General features: G+C 45.0%; 1 protein-coding gene across 1 annotated transcript in view; it reads right to left on the bottom strand.

Moving 5' to 3' along the window:
* Window positions 1-23,980, bottom strand: part of LOC129818080 (MOB kinase activator 3B) — a 55,030-nt gene that overhangs the window by 25,347 nt on the left and 5,703 nt on the right. The window contains exon 2 of the mRNA XM_055873635.1: window positions 19,187-19,389. Within this exon, the coding sequence (XP_055729610.1) occupies window positions 19,187-19,389 (203 nt within the window). The remainder of the gene's footprint in view (window positions 1-19,186; window positions 19,390-23,980) is intronic.

Here is a 23,980-nt window from a genome sequence, read left to right on the forward strand (position 1 = left end):
ACACAGTTACACGTGACTGAGACGATGAAACACACAGTTACACGTGACTGACGATGAAACACACAGTTACACGTGACTGACGATGAAACACACAGTTGCACGTGACTGAGGAGGAAACACACAGTTACACGTGACTGAGACGATGAAACACACAGTTACACGTGACTGAGACGATGAAACACACAGCTGCACGTGACTGAGACAATGAAACACGCAGTTACACGTGACTGAGACGATGAAACACGCAGTTACACGTGACTGAGACGATGAAACACGCAGTTACACGTGACTGAGACGATGAAACACAGAGTTACACGTGACTGAGACGATGAAACACACAGTTACACGTGACTGAGACGATGAAACACGCAGTTACACGTGACTGAGACGATGAAACACGCAGTTACACGTGACTGAGACGATGAAACACAGAGTTACACCTGACTGAGACGATGAAACACAGAGTTACACGTGACTGAGACGATGAAACACAGAGTTACACGTGACTGAGGAGGAAACACACAGTTACACGTGACTGAGACGATGAAACACAGAGTTACACGTGACTGAGACGATGAAACACACAGTTACACGTGACTGAGACGATGAAACACACAGTTACACGTGACTGAGACGATGAAACACACAGTTACACGTGACTGAGACGATGAAACACACAGTTACACGTGACTGAGACGATGAAACACACAGTTACACGTGACTGAAACGATGAAACACACAGCTACACGTGACTGAGACGATGAAACACACAGTTACACGTGACTGACGATGAAACACACAGTTACACGTGACTGAGACGATGAAACACACAGTTACACGTGACTGAGACGATGAAACACACAGTTACACGTGACTGAGACGATGAAACACACAGTTACACGTGACTGAGACGATGAAACACACAGTTACACGTGACTGAGACGATGAAACACACAGTTACACGTGACTGAGACGATGAAACACGCAGTTACACGTGACTGAGACGATGAAACACGCAGTTACACGTGACTGAGACGATGAAACACGCAGTTACACGTGACTGAGACGATGAAACACAGAGTTACACGTGACTGAGACGATGAAACACACAGCTACACGTGACTGAGACAATGAAACACACAGTTACACGTGACTGAGACGATGAAACACGCAGTTACACGTGACTGAGACGATGAAACACACAGTTACACGTGACTGAGACGATGAAACAGAGTTACACGTGACTGAGGAGGAAACACACAGTTACACGTGACTGAGACGATGAAACACACAGTTACACGTGACTGAGACGATGAAACACACAGCTACACGTGACTGAGACGATGAAACACACAGTTACACGTGACTGAGACGATGAAACACAGAGTTACACCTGACTGAGACGATGAAACACACAGTTACACGTGACTGACACGATGAAACACACAGTTACACGTGACTGAGACGATGAAACACACAGTTACACGTGACTGAGACGATGAAACACACAGTTACACGTGACTGAAACGATGAAACACACAGCTACACGTGACTGAGACGATGAAACACACAGTTACACGTGACTGACGATGAAACACACAGTTACACGTGACTGACGATGAAACACACAGTTACACGTGACTGAGACGATGAAACACACAGTTACACGTGACTGAGACGATGAAACACACAGTTACACGTGACTGAGGAGGAAACACACAGTTACACGTGACTGAGACGATGAAACACACAGTTACACGTGACTGACGATGAAACACACAGTTACACGTGACTGACGATGAAACACACAGTTACACGTGACTGACGATGAAACACACAGTTGCACGTGACTGAGGAGGAAACACACAGTTACACGTGACTGAGACGATGAAACACACAGTTACACGTGACTGAGACGATGAAACACACAGCTGCACGTGACTGAGACAATGAAATACGCAGTTACACGTGACTGAGACGATGAAACACGCAGTTACACGTGACTGAGACGATGAAACACACAGTTACACGTGACTGAGACGATGAAACACACAGTTACACGTGACTGACACGATGAAACACGCAGTTACACGTGACTGAGACGATGAAACACACAGTTACACGTGACTGAGACGATGAAACACACAGTTACACGTGACTGAAACGATGAAACACACAGCTACACGTGACTGAGACGATGAAACACACAGTTACACGTGACTGACGATGAAACACACAGTTACACGTGACTGACGATGAAACACACAGTTACACGTGACTGAGACGATGAAACACACAGTTACACGTGACTGAGACGATGAAACACACAGTTACACGTGACTGAGGAGGAAACACACAGTTACACGTGACTGAGACGATGAAACACACAGTTACACGTGACTGACGATGAAACACACAGTTACACGTGACTGACGATGAAACACACAGTTGCACGTGACTGAGGAGGAAACACACAGTTACACGTGACTGAGACGATGAAACACACAGTTACACGTGACTGAGACGATGAAACACACAGCTGCACGTGACTGAGACAATGAAACACGCAGTTACACGTGACTGTGACGATGAAACACGCAGTTACACGTGACTGAGACGATGAAACACGCAGTTACACGTGACTGAGACGATGAAACACAGAGTTACACGTGACTGAGACGATGAAACACACAGTTACACGTGACTGAGACGATGAAACACGCAGTTACACGTGACTGAGACGATGAAACACAGAGTTACACCTGACTGAGACGATGAAACACAGAGTTACACCTGACTGAGACGATGAAACACAGAGTTACACGTGACTGAGACGATGAAACACAGAGTTACACGTGACTGAGGAGGAAACACACAGTTACACGTGACTGAGACGATGAAACACAGAGTTACACGTGACTGAGACGATGAAACACACAGTTACACGTGACTGAGACGATGAAACACACAGTTACACGTGACTGAGACGATGAAACACACAGTTACACGTGACTGAGACGATGAAACACACAGTTACACGTGACTGAGACGATGAAACACACAGTTACACGTGACTGAAACGATGAAACACACAGCTACACGTGACTGAGACGATGAAACACACAGTTACACGTGACTGACGATGAAACACACAGTTACACGTGACTGACGATGAAACACACAGTTACACGTGACTGAGACGATGAAACACACAGTTACACGTGACTGAGGAGGAAACACACAGTTACACGTGACTGAGACGATGAAACACACAGTTACACGTGACTGACGATGAAACACACAGTTACACGTGACTGAGGAGGAAACACACAGTTACACGTGACTGAGACGATGAAACACACAGTTACACGTGACTGAGACGATGAAACACACAGTTACACGTGACTGAGACGATGAAACACACAGTTACACGTGACTGAGACGATGAAACACAGAGTTACACCTGACTGAGACGATGAAACACAGAGTTACACGTGACTGAGACGATGAAACACACAGTTACACGTGACTGAGACGATGAAACACACAGTTACACGTGACTGAGACGATGAAACACACAGTTACACGTGACTGAGACGATGAAACACACAGTTACACGTGACTGAGACGATGAAACACACAGTTACACGTGACTGAGACGATGAAACACACAGTTACACGTGACTGAGACGATGAAACACACAATTACACGTGACTGAGACGATGAAACACGCAGTTACACGTGACTGAGACGATGAAACACGCAGTTACACGTGACTGAGACGATGAAACACGCAGTTACACGTGACTGAGACGATGAAACACAGAGTTACACGTGACTGAGACGATGAAACACACAGTTACACGTGACTGAGACGATGAAACACACAGTTACACGTGACTGAGACGATGAAACACAGAGTTACACCTGACTGAGACGATGAAACACACAGTTACACGTGACTGAGACGATGAAACACACAGTTACACGTGACTGAGACGATGAAACACACAGTTACACGTGACTGAGACGATGAAACACACAGTTACACGTGACTGAGACGATGAAACACACAGTTACACGTGACTGAGACGATGAAACACACAGTTACACGTGACTGAGACGATGAAACACACAGTTACACGTGACTGAGACGATGAAACACACAGTTACACGTGACTGAGACGATGAAACACACAGTTACACGTGACTGAGACGATGAAACACACAGTTACACGTGACTGAGACGATGAAACACACAGTTACACGTGACTGAGACGATGAAACACACAGTTACACGTGACTGAGACGATGAAACACACAGTTACACGTGACTGAGACGATGAAACACACAGTTACACGTGACTGAGACGATGAAACACACAGTTACACGTGACTGAGACGATGAAACACACAGTTACACGTGACTGAGACGATGAAACACACAGTTACACGTGACTGAGACGATGAAACACAGAGTTACACGTGACTGAGACGATGAAACACAGAGTTACACGTGACTGTGACGATGAAACACACAGTTACACGTGACTGAGACGATGAAACACGTGACTGAGACGATGAAACACACAGTTACACGTGACTGAGACGATGAAACACAGAGTTACACCTGACTGAGACGATGAAACACACAGTTACACGTGACTGAGACGATGAAACACACAGTTACACGTGACTGAGACGATGAAACACACAGTTACACGTGACTGAGACGATGAAACACACAGTTACACGTGACTGAGACGATGAAACACACAGTTACACGTGACTGAGACGATGAAACACACAGTTACACGTGACTGAGACGATGAAACACACAGTTACACGTGACTGAGACGATGAAACACACAGTTACACGTGACTGAGACGATGAAACACACAGTTACACGTGACTGAGACGATGAAACACACAGTTACACGTGACTGTGACGATGAAACACACAGTTACACGTGACTGTGACGATGAAACACACAGTTACACGTGACTGTGACGATGAAACACACAGTTACACGTGACTGGGACGATGAAACACACAGTTACACGTGACTGAGACGATGAAACACACAGTTACACGTGACTGAGACGATGAAACACACAGTTACACGTGACTGAGACGATGAAACACACAGTTACACGTGACTGAGGAGGAAACACACAGTTCCACGTGACTGAGACGATGAAACACACAGTTCCACGTGACTGAGACGATGAAACACACAGTTACACGTGACTGAGACGATGAAACACACAGTTACACGTGACTGAGACGATGAAACACACAGTTACACGTGACTGTGACGATGAAACACACAGTTACACGTGACTGTGACGATGAAACACACAGTTACACGTGACTGTGACGATGAAACACACAGTTACACGTGACTGAGATGATGAAACACACAGTTACACGTGACTGAGACGATGAAACACACAGTTGCACGTGACTGAGACGATGAAACACACAGTTACACGTGACTGTGACGATGAAACACACAGTTACACGTGACTGTGAAACACACAGTTACACGTGACTGAGACGATGAAACACACAGTTACACGTGACTGAGACGATGAAACACAGAGTTACACCTGACTGAGACAATGAAACACAGTTACACGTGACTGAGACGTTGAAACACACAGTTACACGTGACTGTGACGATGAAACACACAGTTACACGTGACTGAGACGATGAAACACACAGTTACACGTGACTGAGACGATGAAACACACAGTTACACGTGACTGAGACGATGAAACACACAGTTACACGTGACTGAGACGATGAAACACACAGTTACACGTGACTGAGACGATGAAACACACAGTTACACGTGACTGTGACGATGAAACACACAGTTACACGTGACTGTGACGATGAAACACAGAGTTACACGTGACAGTGACGATGAAACACACAGTTACACGTGACTGAGGATGAAACACACAGTTACACGTGACTGTGACGATGAAACACCGAGTTACACGTGACTGAGACGATGAAACACCGAGTTACACGTGACTGAGACGATGAAACACACAGTTACACGTGACTGTGACGATGAAACACAGAGTTACACGTGACTGTGACGATGAAACACACAGTTACACGTGACTGAGGATGAAACACACAGTTACACGTGACTGTGACGATGAAACACCGAGTTACACGTGACTGAGACGATGAAACACCGAGTTACACGTGACTGAGACGATGAAACACACAGTTACACGTGACTGAGACGATGAAACACACAGTTACACGTGACTGAGACGATGAAACACACAGTTACACGTGACTGAGACGATGAAACACACAGTTACACGTGACTGAGACGATGAAACACACAGTTACACGTGACTGAGGAGGAAACACACAGTTACACGTGACTGAGACATTGAAACAAACAGTTACACGTGACTGAGACGATGAAACACACAGTTACACGTGACTGAGACGATGAAACACACAGTTACACGTGACTGAGACGATGAAACACACAGTTACACGTGACTGAGACGATGAAACACACAGCTACACGTGACTGAGACAATGAAACACACAGTTACACGTGACTGAGACGATGAAACACGCAGTTACACGTGACTGAGACGATGAAACACGCAGTTACACGTGACTGAGACGATGAAACACAGAGTTACACGTGACTGAGACGATGAAACACACAGTTACACGTGACTGAGACGATGAAACACACAGTTACACGTGACTGAGACGATGAAACACACAGTTACACGTGACTGAGATGATGAAACACACAGTTACACGTGACTGAGACGATGAAACACACAGTTACACGTGACTGAGACGATGAAACACACAGTTACACGTGACTGAGACGATGAAACACACAGTTACACGTGACTGACACGATGAAACACACAGTTACACGTGACTGAGACGATGAAACACACAGTTACACGTGACTGAAACGATGAAACACACAGCTACACGTGACTGAGACGATGAAACACACAGTTACACGTGACTGACGATGAAACACACAGTTACACGTGACTGACGATGAAACACACAGTTACACGTGACTGAGACGATGAAACACACAGTTACACGTGACTGAGACGATGAAACACACAGTTACACGTGACTGAGGAGGAAACACACAGTTACACGTGACTGAGACGATGAAACACACAGTTACACGTGACTGACGATGAAACACACAGTTACACGTGACTGACGATGAAACACACAGTTACACGTGACTGAGGAGGAAACACACAGTTACACGTGACTGAGACGATGAAACACACAGTTACACGTGACTGACGATGAAACACACAGTCACACGTGACTGACGATGAAACACACAGTTGCACGTGACTGAGGAGGAAACACACAGTTACACGTGACTGAGACGATGAAACACACAGTTACACGTGACTGAGACGATGAAACACACAGCTACACGTGACTGAGACGATGAAACACGCAGTTACACGTGACTGAGACGATGAAACACGCAGTTACACGTGACTGAGACGATGAAACACAGAGTTACACGTGACTGAGACGATGAAACACACAGTTACACGTGACTGAGACGATGAAACACACAGTTACACGTGACTGAGACGATGAAACACAGAGTTACACCTGACTGAGACGATGAAACACAGAGTTACACCTGACTGAGACGATGAAACACACAGTTACACGTGACTGACGATGAAACACACAGTTACACGTGACTGACGATGAAACACACAGTTACACGTGACTGAGACGATGAAACACACAGTTACACGTGACTGAGGAGGAAACACAGTTACACGTGACTGAGACGATGAAACACACAGTTACACGTGACTGACGATGAAACACACAGTTACACGTGACTGAGACGATGAAACACACAGTTACACGTGACTGAGACGATGAAACACACAGTTACACGTGACTGAGACGATGAAACACACAGTTACACGTGACTGAGACGATGAAACACAGAGTTACACCTGACTGAGACGATGAAACACAGAGTTACACGTGACTGAGACGATGAAACACACAGTTACACGTGACTGAGACGATGAAACACACAGTTACACGTGACTGAGACGATGAAACACACAGTTACACGTGACTGAGACGATGAAACACACAGTTACACGTGACTGAGACGATGAAACACACAGTTACACGTGACTGAGACGATGAAACACACAGTTACACGTGACTGAGACGATGAAACACACAGTTACACGTGACTGAGACGATGAAACACACAGTTACACGTGACTGAGACGATGAAACACACAGTTACACGTGACTGAGACGATGAAACACACAATTACACGTGACTGAGACGATGAAACACGCAGTTACACGTGACTGAGACGATGAAACACGCAGTTACACGTGACTGAGACGATGAAACACGCAGTTACACGTGACTGAGACGATGAAACACAGAGTTACACGTGACTGAGACGATGAAACACACAGTTACACGTGACTGAGACGATGAAACACACAGTTACACGTGACTGAGACGATGAAACACAGAGTTACACCTGACTGAGACGATGAAACACAGAGTTACACGTGACTGAGACGATGAAACACACAGTTACACGTGACTGAGACGATGAAACACACAGTTACACGTGACTGAGACGATGAAACACCCAGTTACACGTGACTGAGACGATGAAACACCCAGTTACACGTGACTGAGACGATGAAACACACAGTTACACGTGACTGAGACGATGAAACACACAGTTACACGTGACTGAGACGATGAAACACAGAGTTACACCTGACTGAGACGATGAAACACACAGTTACACGTGACTGAGACGATGAAACACACAGTTACACGTGACTGAGACGATGAAACACACAGTTACACGTGACTGAGACGATGAAACACACAGTTACACGTGACTGAGACGATGAAACACACAGTTACACGTGACTGAGACGATGAAACACACAGTTACACGTGACTGAGACGATGAAACACACAGTTACACGTGACTGAGACGATGAAACACACAGTTACACGTGACTGAGACGATGAAACACACAGTTACACGTGACTGAGACGATGAAACACACAGTTACACGTGACTGAGACGATGAAACACACAGTTACACGTGACTGAGACGATGAAACACACAGTTACACGTGACTGAGACGATGAAACACACAGTTACACGTGACTGAGACGATGAAACACACAGTTACACGTGACTGAGACGATGAAACACACAGTTACACGTGACTGAGACGATGAAACACACAGTTACACGTGACTGAGACGATGAAACACACAGTTACACGTGACTGAGACGATGAAACACACAGTTACACGTGACTGAGACGATGAAACACACAGTTACACGTGACTGAGACGATGAAACACACAGTTACACGTGACTGAGACGATGAAACACACAGTTACACGTGACTGAGACGATGAAACACAGAGTTACACGTGACTGAGACGATGAAACACACAGTTACACGTGACTGAGACGATGAAACACGTGACTGTGACGATGAAACACACAGTTACACGTGACTGAGACGATGAAACACGTGACTGAGACGATGAAACACACAGTTACACGTGACTGAGACGATGAAACACAGAGTTACACCTGACTGAGACGATGAAACACAGAGTTACACGTGACTGAGACGATGAAACACACAGTTACACGTGACTGAGACGATGAAACACACAGTTACACGTGACTGAGACGATGAAACACACAGTTACACGTGACTGAGACGATGAAACACACAGTTACACGTGACTGAGACGATGAAACACACAGTTACACGTGACTGAGACGATGAAACACACAGTTACACGTGACTGAGACGATGAAACACACAGTTACACGTGACTGAGACGATGAAACACACAGTTACACGTGACTGAGACGATGAAACACACAGTTACACGTGACTGAGACGATGAAACACACAGTTACACGTGACTGAGACGATGAAACACACAGTTACACGTGACTGAGACGATGAAACACAGAGTTACACCTGACTGAGACGATGAAACACAGAGTTACACGTGACTGAGACGATGAAACACACAGTTACACGTGACTGAGACGATGAAACACACAGTTACACGTGACTGAGACGATGAAACACACAGTTACACGTGACTGAGACGATGAAACACACAGTTACACGTGACTGAGACGATGAAACACACAGTTACACGTGACTGAGACGATGAAACACACAGTTACACGTGACTGAGACGATGAAACACACAGTTCCACGTGACTGAGACGATGAAACACACAGTTCCACGTGACTGAGACGATGAAACACACAGTTACACGTGACTGAGACGATGAAACACACAGTTACACGTGACTGAGACGATGAAACACACAGTTACACGTGACTGAGACGATGAAACACACAGTTACACGTGACTGAGACGATGAAACACACAGTTACACGTGACTGAGACGATGAAACACACAGTTACACGTGACTGAGACGATGAAACACACAGTTACACGTGACTGAGACGATGAAACACACAGTTACACGTGACTGAGACGATGAAACACACAGTTACACGTGACTGAGACGATGAAACACACAGTTACACGTGACTGAGACGATGAAACACACAGTTACAGGTGACTGAGACGATGAAACACAGAGTTACACGTGACTGAGACGATGAAACACAGAGTTACACGTGACTGTGACGATGAAACACACAGTTACACGTGACTGAGACGATGAAACACGTGACTGAGACGATGAAACACACAGTTACACGTGACTGAGACGATGAAACACACAGTTACACGTGACAGACGATGAAACACACAGTTACACGTGACTGAGACGATGAAACACACAGTTACACGTGACAGACGATGAAACACACAGTTACACGTGACTGAGACGATGAAACACAGAGTTACACGTGACTGAGACGATGAAACACACAGTTACACGTGACTGAGACGATGAAACACACAGTTACACGTGACTGAGACGATGAAACACAGAGTTACACGTGACTGTGACGATGAAACACACAGTTACACGTGACTGAGACGATGAAACACACAGTTACACGTGACTGAGACGATGAAACACACAGTTACACGTGACTGAGACGATGAAACACACAGTTACACGTGACTGAGACGACGAAACACACAGTTACACGTGACTGAGACGACGAAACACACAGTTACACGTGACTGAGACGACGAAACACACAGTTACACGTGACTGAGACGATGAAACACACAGTTACACGTGACTGAGACGATGAAACACACAGTTACACGTGACTGAGACGATGAAACACACAGTTACACGTGACTGAGACGATGAAACACACAGTTACACGTGACTGAGACGATGAAACACACAGTTACACGTGACTGAGACGATGAAACACACAGTTACACGTGACTGAGACGATGAAACACAGAGTTACACCTGACTGAGACGATGAAACACACAGTTACACGTGACTGAGACGATGAAACACACAGTTACACGTGACTGAGACGATGAAACACACAGTTACACGTGACTGAGACGATGAAACACACAGTTACACGTGACTGAGACGATGAAACACACAGTTACACGTGACTGAGACGATGAAACACACAGTTACACGTGACTGAGACGATGAAACACACAGTTACACGTGACTGAGACGATGAAACACACAGTTACACGTGACTGAGACGATGAAACACACAGTTACACGTGACTGAGACGATGAAACACACAGTTACACGTGACTGAGACGATGAAACACACAGTTACACGTGACTGAGACGATGAAACACAGAGTTACACGTGACTGTGACGATGAAACACACAGTTACACGTGACTGAGACGATGAAACACACAGTTACACGTGACTGAGACGATGAAACACACAGTTACACGTGACTGAGACGATGAAACACACAGTTACACGTGACTGAGACGATGAAACACACAGTTACACGTGACTGAGACGATGAAACACACAGTTACACGTGACTGAGACGATGAAACACACAGTTACACGTGACTGAGACGATGAAACACACAGTTACACGTGACTGAGACGATGAAACACACAGTTACACGTGACTGAGACGATGAAACACACAGTTACACGTGACTGAGACGATGAAACACACAGTTACACGTGACTGAAACGATGAAACACACAGTTACACGTGACTGAGACGATGAAACACACAGTTACACGTGACTGAGACGATGAAACACAGAGTTACACGTGACTGTGACGATGAAACACACAGTTACACGTGACTGAGACGATGAAACACGTGACTGAGACGATGAAACACACAGTTACACGTGACTGAGACGATGAAACACACAGTTACACGTGACTGAGACGATGAAACACACAGTTACACGTGACTGAGACGATGAAACACACAGTTACACGTGACTGAGACGATGAAACACACAGTTACACGTGACTGAGACGATGAAACACACAGTTACACGTGACTGAGACGATGAAACACACAGTTACACGTGACTGAGACGATGAAACACACAGTTACACGTGACTGAGACGATGAAACACACAGTTACACGTGACTGAGACGATGAAACACACAGTTACACGTGACTGAAACGATGAAACACACAGTTACACGTGACTGAGACGATGAAACACACAGTTACACGTGACTGAGACGATGAAACACAGAGTTACACGTGACTGTGACGATGAAACACACAGTTACACGTGACTGAGACGATGAAACACGTGACTGAGACGATGAAACACACAGTTACACGTGACTGAGACGATGAAACACACAGTTACACGTGACAGACGATGAAACACACAGTTACACGTGACTGAGACGATGAAACACACAGTTACACGTGACAGACGATGAAACACACAGTTACACGTGACTGAGACGATGAAACACAGAGTTACACGTGACTGAGACGATGAAACACACAGTTACACGTGACTGAGACGATGAAACACACAGTTACACGTGACTGAGACGATGAAACACAGAGTTACACGTGACTGTGACGATGAAACACACAGTTACACGTGACTGAGACGATGAAACACACAGTTACACGTGACTGAGACGATGAAACACACAGTTACACGTGACTGAGACGATGAAACACAGAGTTACACGTGACTGTGACGATGAAACACACAGTTACACGTGACTGAGACGATGAAACACGTGACTGAGACGATGAAACACACAGTTACACGTGACAGACGATGAAACACACAGTTACACGTGACTGAGACGATGAAACACACAGTTACACGTGACAGACGATGAAACACACAGTTACACGTGACTGAGACGATGAAACACAGAGTTACACGTGACTGAGACGATGAAACACACAGTTACACGTGACTGAGACGATGAAACACACAGTTACACGTGACTGAGACGATGAAACACAGAGTTACACGTGACTGTGACGATGAAACACACAGTTACACGTGACTGAGACGATGAAACACACAGTTACACGTGACTGAGACGATGAAACACACAGTTACACGTGACTGAGACGATGAAACACACAGTTACACGTGACTGAGACGATGAAACACACAGTTACACGTGACTGAGACGATGAAACACACAGTTACACGTGACTGAGACGATGAAACTTCAATAGTCACAGCATTTTCACACATCCAGCATGTTAGACACAAGGTCAACACACACATTCATCTTCTGCACATCTATCACTCCAGTGTTTAATTGCTAAATTGTAATTATTTCGCCACCATGGCCTATTTATTGCCTTACCTTCCTTATCTCACCTCATTTGCACACACTGTATATAGACTTTTTCTACTGTTTTATTGACTGTATGTTTACTTCATGTGTAACTCTGTGTTGTTGTATGTGTCGAAGTGCTTTGCTTTATCTTGGCCAGGTCGCAGTTGTAAATGAGAACTTGTTCTCAACTGGCCACCTGGTTAAATAAAGGTGAAATATATATATATATATATTTTAAACACAGCCAGCCAGGCTGTTAGGCAGCAGCTTTCCTCTCTACAAGATCCCCAATGTTCCTGGAACCTTGCTCTCCTCCTCATACCCTACCTCTTCTCACTCTCCCTCTCCTCCTCATACCCTACCTCTTCTCTCTCCCTCTCCTCCTCATACCCTACCTCTTCTCTCTCTCTCTCCCTCTCATACCCTATCTCTTCTCTCTCTCTCTCCCTCTCCTCCTCATACCCTACCTCTTCTCTCACTCTCTCATACCCTACCTCTTCTCTCTCTCTCCCTCTCCTCCTCATACCCTACCTCTTCTCTCTCTCTCCCTCTCCTCCTCATACCCTACCTCTTCTCTCTCACCCTCTCATACCCTACCTCTTCTCTCTCTCCCTCTCATACCCTACCTCTTCTCTCTCTCCCTCTCATACCCTACCTCTTCTCTCTCTCCCTCTCCTCCTCATACCCTACCTCTTCTCTCTCATCCTCTCATACCCTACCTCTTCTCTCTCTCCCTCTCATACCGTACCTCTTCTCTCTCACACTCTCATACCCTACCTCTTCTCTCTCTCCCTCTCCTCCTCACACACTACCTCTTCTCTCTCACTCTCTCATACCCTACCTCTTCTCTCTCACCCTCTCATACCCTACCTCTTCTCTCTCTCTCCCTCTCCTCCTCATACCCTACCTCTTCTCTCTCACCCTCTCATACCCTACCTCTTCTCTCTCACCCTCTCATACCCTACCTCTTCTCTCTCACCCTCTCATACCCTGCCCCTCTTTCTCCCTCTCATACCCTACCTCTTCTCTCTCTCTCCCTCTCCTCCTCATACCCTACCTCTTCTCTCACCCTCTCATACCCTACCTCTTCTCTCTCTCCCTCTCCTCTTCATACCCTACCTCTTCTCTCTCTCCTCCTCCTCATAGCATACCTCTTCTCTTTCCTGTGTGTACATTACTTGCTCTGTTGCCTATCAACAAAATAATTCTCCCCACGTCCTCTTGTTCCCTCTCTCCTGAGCCACCATGAGACCAAACGAGACGGATTCACATACAGAACAGAGGACAGGTAAACGGTAAATGGAAAGAATTAAATATAATTATACACTGAACATCCAACTGAACTGTGAATAATGTTTGGTAAAAAGGAAAACCGACCAGGCATTTTCAAGTTCCATATTATTGCTTTAAAACAAACAAACAGAAACAAACAGCTATTTTAATCAAGCAAGGGGGAAAAAAACAATATTAGCACAATGAGACTTGATCTGATCAGCTCAGCCTCTAATTTCCTCCAGACTTTCACAGTGGGCTTCTCTCTCTCTCTCTCTCTCTCTCTGGGCTGTTTCATATCTACGTGGGTGTTGGCATTCTCCTGCCTTGGTCATGGGGATCTCTTATGATAGTCAAGAGAAAGAAGCCATTGTCTATTTGCTTTTTTAGCTAGGCTTGTTTTATTATTTTTATTTTCTCACCCACCCCCCCCTCTTAACCAGTGTTCATTGTCTGCTTGTGTTCTGTTTACAGGACCTCACTTGTAGGACTATTTTATATTCCCATTTAACTCAGAAGGGGTTTGAGTTAAAGGAGTTGGAGGCAGTAGGACTGAGAAGAACGTCTCTCTCTGTGTGAAAATAACAGCTCCTTTAATCATTATTCAGGATCACTGAAGGCGTTTTCATTGTGAAATGTGGCAAGAGCAAGAATGCAAAAGAAGAGGTTATTAGACCAGGAGAGTGGGGTTTATTTGACCAGGAGAGTGGGGTTTATTAGACCAGGAGAGTGGGGTTTATTAGACCAGGAGAGTGGGGTTTATTAGACCAGGAGAGTGGGGTTTATTAGACCAGGAGAGTGGGGTTTATTAGACCAGGAGAGTGGGGTTTATTAGACCAGGAGAGTGGGGTTTATTAGACCAGGAGAGTGGGGTTTATTAGACCAGGAGAGTGGGGTTTATTAGACCAGGAGAGTGGGGTTTATTAGACCAGGAGAGTGGGGTTTATTAGACCAGGAGAGTGGGGTTTATTAGACCAGGAGAGTGGGGTTTATTAGACCAGGAGAGTGGGGTTTATTAGACCAGGAGAGTGGGGTTTATTAGACCAGGAGAGTGGGGTTTATTAGACCAGGAGAGTGGGGTTTATTAGACCAGGAGAGTGGGGTTTATTAGACCAGGAGAGTGGGGTTTATTAGACCAGGAGAGTGGGGTTTATTAGACCAGGAGAGTGGGGTTTATTAGACCAGGAGAGTGGGGTTTATTAGACCAGGAGAGTGGGGTTTATTAGACCAGGAGAGTGGGGTTTATTAGACCAGGAGAGTGGGGTTTATTAGACCAGGAGAGTGGGGTTTATTAGACCAGGAGAGTGGGGTTTATTAGACCAGGAGAGTGGGGTTTATTAGACCAAGAGAGTGGGGTTTATTAGACCAGGAGAGTGGGGTTTATTAAAACCAAGAGAGTGGGGTTTATTAGACCAGGAGAGTGGGGTTTATTAGACCAGGAGAGTGGGGTTCATTAGACCAGGAGAGTGGGGTTCATTAGACCAGGAGAGTGGGGTTTATTAGACCAGGAGAGTGGGGTTTATTAGACCAAAAGAAGAGGTTATTAGACCAGGAGAGTGGGGTTTATTAGACCAGGAGAGTGGGGTTTATTAGACCAGGAGAGTGGGGTTTATTAGACCAGGAGAGTGGGGTTTATTAGACCAGGAGAGTGGGGTTTATTAGACCAGGAGAGTGGGGTTTATTAGACCAGGAGAGTGGGGTTTATTAGACCAGGAGAGTGGGGTTTATTAGACCAGGAGAGTGGGGTTTATTAGACCAGGAGAGTGGGGTTTATTAGACCAGGAGAGTGGGGTTTATTAGACCAAGAGAGTGGGGTTTATTAGACCAGGAGAGTGGGGTTTATTAAAACCAAGAGAGTGGGGTTTATTAGACCAGGAGAGTGGGGTTTATTAGACCAGGAGAGTGGGGTTCATTAGACCAGGAGAGTGGGGTTCATTAGACCAGGAGAGTGGGGTTTATTAGACCAGGAGAGTGGGGTTTATTAGACCAAAAGAAGAGGTTATTAGACCAGGAGAGTGGGGTTTATTAGACCAGGAGAGTGGGGTTTATTAGACCAGGAGAGTGGGGTTTATTAGACCAGGAGAGTGGGGTTTATTAGACCAGGAGAGTGGGGTTTATTAGACCAGGAGAGTGGGGTTCATTAGACCAGGAGAGTGGGGTTTATTATACCAGGAGAGTGGGGTTTATTAGACCAGGAGAGTGGGGTTTATTAGACCAAGAGAGTGGGGTTTATTAGACCAGGAGAGTGGGGTTTATTTGACCAGGAGAGTGGGGTTTATTTGACCAGGAGAGTGGGGTTCATTAGACCAGGAGAGTGGGGTTCATTAGACCAGGAGAGTGGGGTTCATTAGACCAGGAGAGTGGGGTTTATTAGACCAAAAGAAGAGGTTATTAGACCAGGAGAGTGGGGTTTATTAGACCAGGAGAGTGGGGTTTATTAGACCAGGAGAGTGGGGTTTATTAGACCAGGAGAGTGGGGTTTATTAGACCAGGAGAGTGGGGTTTATTAGACCAGGAGAGTGGGGTTTATTAGACCAGGAGAGTGGGGTTTATTAGACCAGGAGAGTGGGGTTTATTAGACCAGGAGAGTGGGGTTTATTAGACCAGGAGAGTGGGGTTTATTAGACCAGGAGAGTGGGGTTTATTAGACCAGGAGAGTGGGGTTTATTAGACCAAGAGAGTGGGGTTTATTAGACCAGGAGAGTGGGGTTTATTAGACCAAGAGAGTGGGGTTTATTAGACCAGGAGAGTGGGGTTTATTAGACCAGGAGAGTGGGGTTTATTAGACCAGGAGAGTGGGGTTCATTAGACCAGGAGAGTGGGGTTCATTAGACCAGGAGAGTGGGGTTCATTAGACCAGGAGAGTGGGGTTTATTAGACCAGGAGAGTGGGGTTTATTAGACCAAAAGAAGAGGTTATTAGACCAGGAGAGTGGGGTTTATTAGACCAGGAGAGTGGGGTTTATTAGACCAGGAGAGTGGGGTTTATTAGACCAGGAGAGTGGGGTTTATTAGACCAGGAGAGTGGGGTTTATTAGACCAGGAGAGTGGGGTTTATTATACCAGGAGAGTGGGGTTCATTAGACCAGGAGAGTGGGGTTTATTATACCAGGAGAGTGAGGTTTATTAGACCAGGAGAGTGGGGTTTATTAGACCAGGAGAGTGGGGTTTATTAGACCAGGAGAGTGGGGTTTATTAGACCAGGAGAGTGGGGGTTATTAGACCAAGAGAGTGGGGTTTATTAGACCAAGAGAGTGGGGTTTATTAGACCAGGAGAGTGGGGTTTATTAGACCAGGAGAGTGGGGTTTATTAGACATTTTAAAAAGGGAATGGAACTCTACTCCTCTTTTGAATTTTGGTTTTTATTATGACAGTGGAAGGGAGAACAGACAGACAGACAGAGACAGACAGAGACAGACAGAGACAGACAGAGACAGACAGAGACAGACAGAGACAGACAGACAGACAGACAGAGACAGAAGGGGGATGAATAGCATAGAAGGTGGTGAAGATATGTGGTCCGGAGGCAGCTGCGCTGACCACTGATCGCTTAATGTTCTGTGATCCGCGACTTCCTTCTAACCCGTAGGTGACACCAGTCCAGTCCTTTAGAACATTTATCTTATCCAGAGCGACTTACAGGAGCATTAAAAAGGTTAAGTGCTCGGGTTCCTGGCCCAATGCTCCTAAATCGCTAGCTTCCTGCCGACATAGTAGATGACTACCGGGTGAGCAGAGGATTTTAATAAACACCTAGTCACTTGTGTCTATCTGAGAGGATTACATTGGTTAATAGGGAATAGGGCTCTGGTCTAAAGTAGTGCACTATATAGGGAATAGGGCCCTGGTCTAAAGTAGTGCACTATATAGGGAATAGGGCTCTGGTCTAAAGTAGTGCCACTATCTAGGGAATAGGGCTCTGGTCTATAGTAGTACACTATATAGGGAATAGGGCCCTGGTCTAAAGTAGTGCACTATATAGGGAATAGGGCTCTGGTCTAAAGTAGGGCACTATATAGGGAATAGGGTGCCATTTGGGAGCCTCAGTCTTGACTCACCAGTGGCTCCAGCTCCTTGCGGTCTATGAGGTTGAGTTCTGTGCTGAAGTAGTAGAAGTGCTTGTAACAGGTGTTAACGTGGGCCTCAGCTCCCATCTGCATCATACGGTCAAAATGGTGGATGTAGACGTGGACAAACACCCGGAACAGACGGCAGATGATCTTCTTACAAATCTGGATGAAGTTCTTGGGGAACGGGATACCTGTGGGGGGGAGAAAGAGAGAGAGAGACACAGAGAGAGAGAGACACACAGAGAGGGAGAGACAGAGACACACAGAGAGAGAGAGAGACACAGACAGAGAGAGACACACAGAGAGGGAGAGACAGAGACACAGAGAGAGAGAGAGACACACAGACAGAGAGAGACACACAGAGAGGGTGAGACAGAGACACAGAGACAGAGAGAAAACTTAGAACACTATCCAACCAAAAGCACAGAGACCCAAATAATGGTGAATTACACCTTCATTACTGTGAGACTTTAAAACTCTATAAACGTTCACTCAGAACCAAAAAAGGCATGCGGACCTGATGGCATCCTAAATGAGATGCTCAAACTCACTAGTGCAAAATTTCAATTGGCTATATTAAAAAAAAAAAATTATTTTTTTTTGGGGGGTGTTAAAACTTTTTAATTTGATCCTGTGTGTAGGTTATTTCCCTGACATCTGGAATCAAAGACTCATAACCCCAATCTTTAAGAACGGAGACAAATTTGACCCTAACAATTACAGAGGCATTTGCGTGAACAGTAACCTGGGGAAGGTTTTCTGTAGTATTATCAATGTAAGAGTTCTAAACTTCCTTAAAACTTCTTGTCAATATGGGGGCGCTGTTTCACCAGTGGAAAAAATAGTGGCCAAATTAACTGCCTCGTACTCAATTCTTGCTCGTACAATATGCATATTATTATTACTATTGGATAGAAAACACTCTAGTTTCTAAAACCGTTTGAATTATTTCTCTGAGTGAAGCAACACTCATTCTGTAGCACTTTTCCTGTCAGGAAGTGAGATTTCAGAAATCCAGGTCCCTGTTCTGAGATCAGTTTATAAGTCCCCATGCAAGCTATGAGGGTACATGCACTGCATACGCCTTCCTCTAGATGTCAGTAAGCGGTGAGACTTTGAATGGAGTCGATTGCGCCATCTGGGACCTTATATAAGACTGTGGAACAGGAAGTACCGTTCTTTTCAACAGTGCGCTTGACGCATGAAGACATCACAATGGCGTCCTGCAAACGCTTTCGTTTTAGTATTTCTATATCTCCGGTCATGTTTTTATTCGTTATAGGTGTTAAAGACATCATAAGGTAGTTAATTTAAACCGACTTATAGCAGTTTATAGCAGTTTATTTCAATTTTCTGGGATTTCTTTGCCATGCGCTTTCACGAGTTGGACACCACTCCAGTTGGGCGGCTAACGTTTAGCGGCAAATTCGACCGGACAAGAGGACATCTTTCAACCCAAAGATAATTGTTTTGAAGAAAGGACACCTTGCCCAAGATTCTGATGGAAGCTCAGCTAATAGTAAGCAGTCTTTATGCTGATAATTCATTGTTCTGTTGAAAAATGTCAAATGCATGAAACGCCATTGTGTAGCATTGTGTTATCGCAGCCTGTATTGCGCAGTAAGGTTAATTTTAAAAATGTAATTCGGCGATTGCATTAAGAACTAATTTGTCTTTCAATTGCTGTCCAACCTGTATTTTTTTAGTCAAGTTTATGAATAGTTTTCGATTAGATTAGGTGGCTTTCCAAGATGGCGCCGGACAGATTGCTTGACGTTATGGACACTATTCTCATTGTATAAGCACGATTTGTGCAGCTAAATATGCACATTTTCGAACAAACTCTATATGCATTGTGTAATATGATGTTATAGGACTATCATCTGAAGAATTCTGAGAAGATTAGTGAAAAAATTCATATATTTTGGTGGTTTATACGCTATAGCTATTTTTGCCTTGAATCAATGCTGTTGTTATGTTTGCTATTGTGCTAAGCTAATATAACGCTATATTGTGTTTTCGCTGTAAAACACTTGATAAATCAGAAACATTGTCTGGAATCACAAGATGCCTGTCTTTCATTTGCTGTACACTATGTATTTTTCAGAAATGTTTTATGATGAGTAATTAGGTATTTGACGTTGGTGTCTGTAATTTTTCTGTCTGCTTTCGGTGCAATTTCTGACTGTAGCTGCAATGTAAACTATGATTTATACCTGAAATATGCACATTTTTCTAACAAAACATATGCTATACAATAAATATGTTATCAGACTGTCATCTGATGAGGTTGTTTCTTGGTTAGTGGCTATTTATATCTTTATTTGGTCGAATGTGTGATAGCTACTGATGTAGTAAAAAACGGATAGAGTAAAAATAGTGGTGTCTTTTGCTAACGTGGTTAGCTAATAGATTTACATATTGTGTCTTCCCTGTAAAACATTTTAAAAATCGGACTTGATGGCTTGATTCACAAGATGTGCACCTTTCATCTGGTGTCTTGGACTTGTTAATGTGTGAAAGTTAAATATTTAAAAAAAATATCTTTTGAATTTCGCGCCCTGCACTTTGAGCTGGCTGTTGTCATAAGTGTACCGACGTCGGGCTTGCATGCCAAACAGGTTAAATGTACTTGGCTAAGGTGTATGTAAACTTCCCGACTTCAACTGTATATGGAATAGGTGCCATTTAGGTCACATCCACAGTCTACTGTCTCGGCTCCGCTGGGTCTAGGGTAACAGGATCATACTGAGAGTGTAATCTCACAATCCAGGAACAGATTACTCCATTATTGCCTGAGGTATTAGGTTGACATTTAAACTGTAAGAATTCAACCATTCAGTTCTACAACAGAGAAGCTGAATACATGTGCAACTGTTAAAGGACATCCCAGAAAGCCCTGCAGTGTTTTCCACAAGCACATGGAGTAGCCAGCCAAATAGAAAAAGTAGCCAGCCAGGTTACTTGATTTGTTTTTCTCAAATACGTTTTTTTTTTTGGGGGGGGGGGGGGGGGGGCTCTGATACATTCTAATGCTAGGTTGTATTTTTAACCAGCAACTATAAGGAAATAACATTGATCCCATTTTTTTTACACTTATACAAGCGTTAGTTTCATCAGCTGTTGTAAAACACAGCAAAAATGTATTTTTGACAGCACTGGACCTTTAAGAACCCTTTAAGAGTCTGCTGACTCCCACAGCGTCAAGCTTCCCTTTAAGAGTCTGCTGACTCCCACAGCGTCAAGCTTCCCTTTAAGAACCCTTTAAGAGTCTGCTGACTCCCACAGCGTCAAGCTTCCCTTTAAGAACCCTTTAAGAGTCTGCTGACTCCCACAGCGTCAAGCTTCCCTTTAAGAACCCTTTAAGAGTCTGCTGACTCCCACAGCGTCAAGCTTCCCTTTAAGAACCCTTTAAGAGTCTGCTGACTCCCACAGCGTCAAGCTTCCCTTTAAGAACCCTTTAAGAGTCTGCTGACTCCCACAGCGTCAAGCTTCCCTTTAAGAACCCTTTAAGAGTCTGCTGACTCCCACAGCGTCAAGCTTCCCTTTAAGAACCCTTTAAGAGTCTGCTGACTCCCACAGCGTCAAGCTTCCCTTTAAGAACCCTTTAAGAGTCTGCTGACTCCCACGGCGTCAAGCTTCCCTTTAAGAACCCTTTAAGAGTCTGCTGACTCCCACAGCGTCAAGCTTCCCTTTAAGAACCCTTTAAGAGTCTGCTGACTCCCACAGCGTCAAGCTTCCCTTTAAGAACCCTTTAAGAGTCTGCTGACTCCCACAGGCTACAAGCTTCCCTTTAAGAACCCTTTAAGAGTCTGCTGACTCCCACAGCGTCAAGCTTCCCATTAAGAACCATTTAAGAGTCTGCTGACTCCCACAGCGTCAAGCTTCCCTTTAAGAACCCTTTAAGAGTCTGCTGACTCCCACAGCGTCAAGCTTCCCTTTAAGAACCCTTTAAGAGTCTGCTGACTCCCACAGCGTCAAGCTTCCCTTTAAGAACCCTTTACGAGTCTGCTGACTCCCACAGCGTCAAGCTTCCCTTTAAGAACCCTTTAAGAGTCTGCTGACTCCCACAGCGTCAAGCTTCCCTTTAAGAACCCTTTACGAGTCTGCTGACTCCCACAGCGTCAAGCTTCCCTTTAAGAACCCTTTAAGAGTCTGCTGACTCCCACAGCGTCAAGCTTCCCTTTAAGATCCCTTTAAGAGTCTGCTGACTCCCACAGCGTCAAGCTTCCCATTAAGAACCCTTTAAGAGTCTGCTGACTCCCACAGCGTCAAGCTTCCCTTTAAGAACCCTTTAAGAGTCTGCTGACTCCCACAGCGTCAAGCTTCCCATTAAGAACCATTTAAGAGTCTGCTGACTCCCACAGCGTCAAGCTTCCCTTTAAGAACCCTTTAAGAGTCTGCTGACTCCCACAGCGTCAAGCTTCCCTTTAAGAACCCTTTAAGAGTCTGCTGACTCCCACAGCGTCAAGCTTCCCTTTAAGATCCCTTTAAGAGTCTGCTGACTCCCACAGCGTCAAGCTTCCCTTTAAGAGGCATTTTGTCAGCTATCTGCAATCCAGGTATGATTGATGAATGAAGCAAGTGTTTAAACATGGGCATTGATACACAGAAAGCAGCAGTTGACGACTCCTGATCAAATCAATAGACCTACATAATTACCTTTGATAATACCAAATACAGAGCCTTCGGAAAGTGTTCAGACCCCTTGACTTTTTCCACATTTTGTTACGTTACAGCCTTATACTAAAATGGATTGAAGTGTTTTTTTTTGTCCCTCAT

Source organism: Salvelinus fontinalis, chromosome 21 (assembly GCF_029448725.1).
Source record: "Salvelinus fontinalis isolate EN_2023a chromosome 21, ASM2944872v1, whole genome shotgun sequence".
Lineage (NCBI taxonomy): Eukaryota > Metazoa > Chordata > Actinopteri > Salmoniformes > Salmonidae > Salvelinus > Salvelinus fontinalis.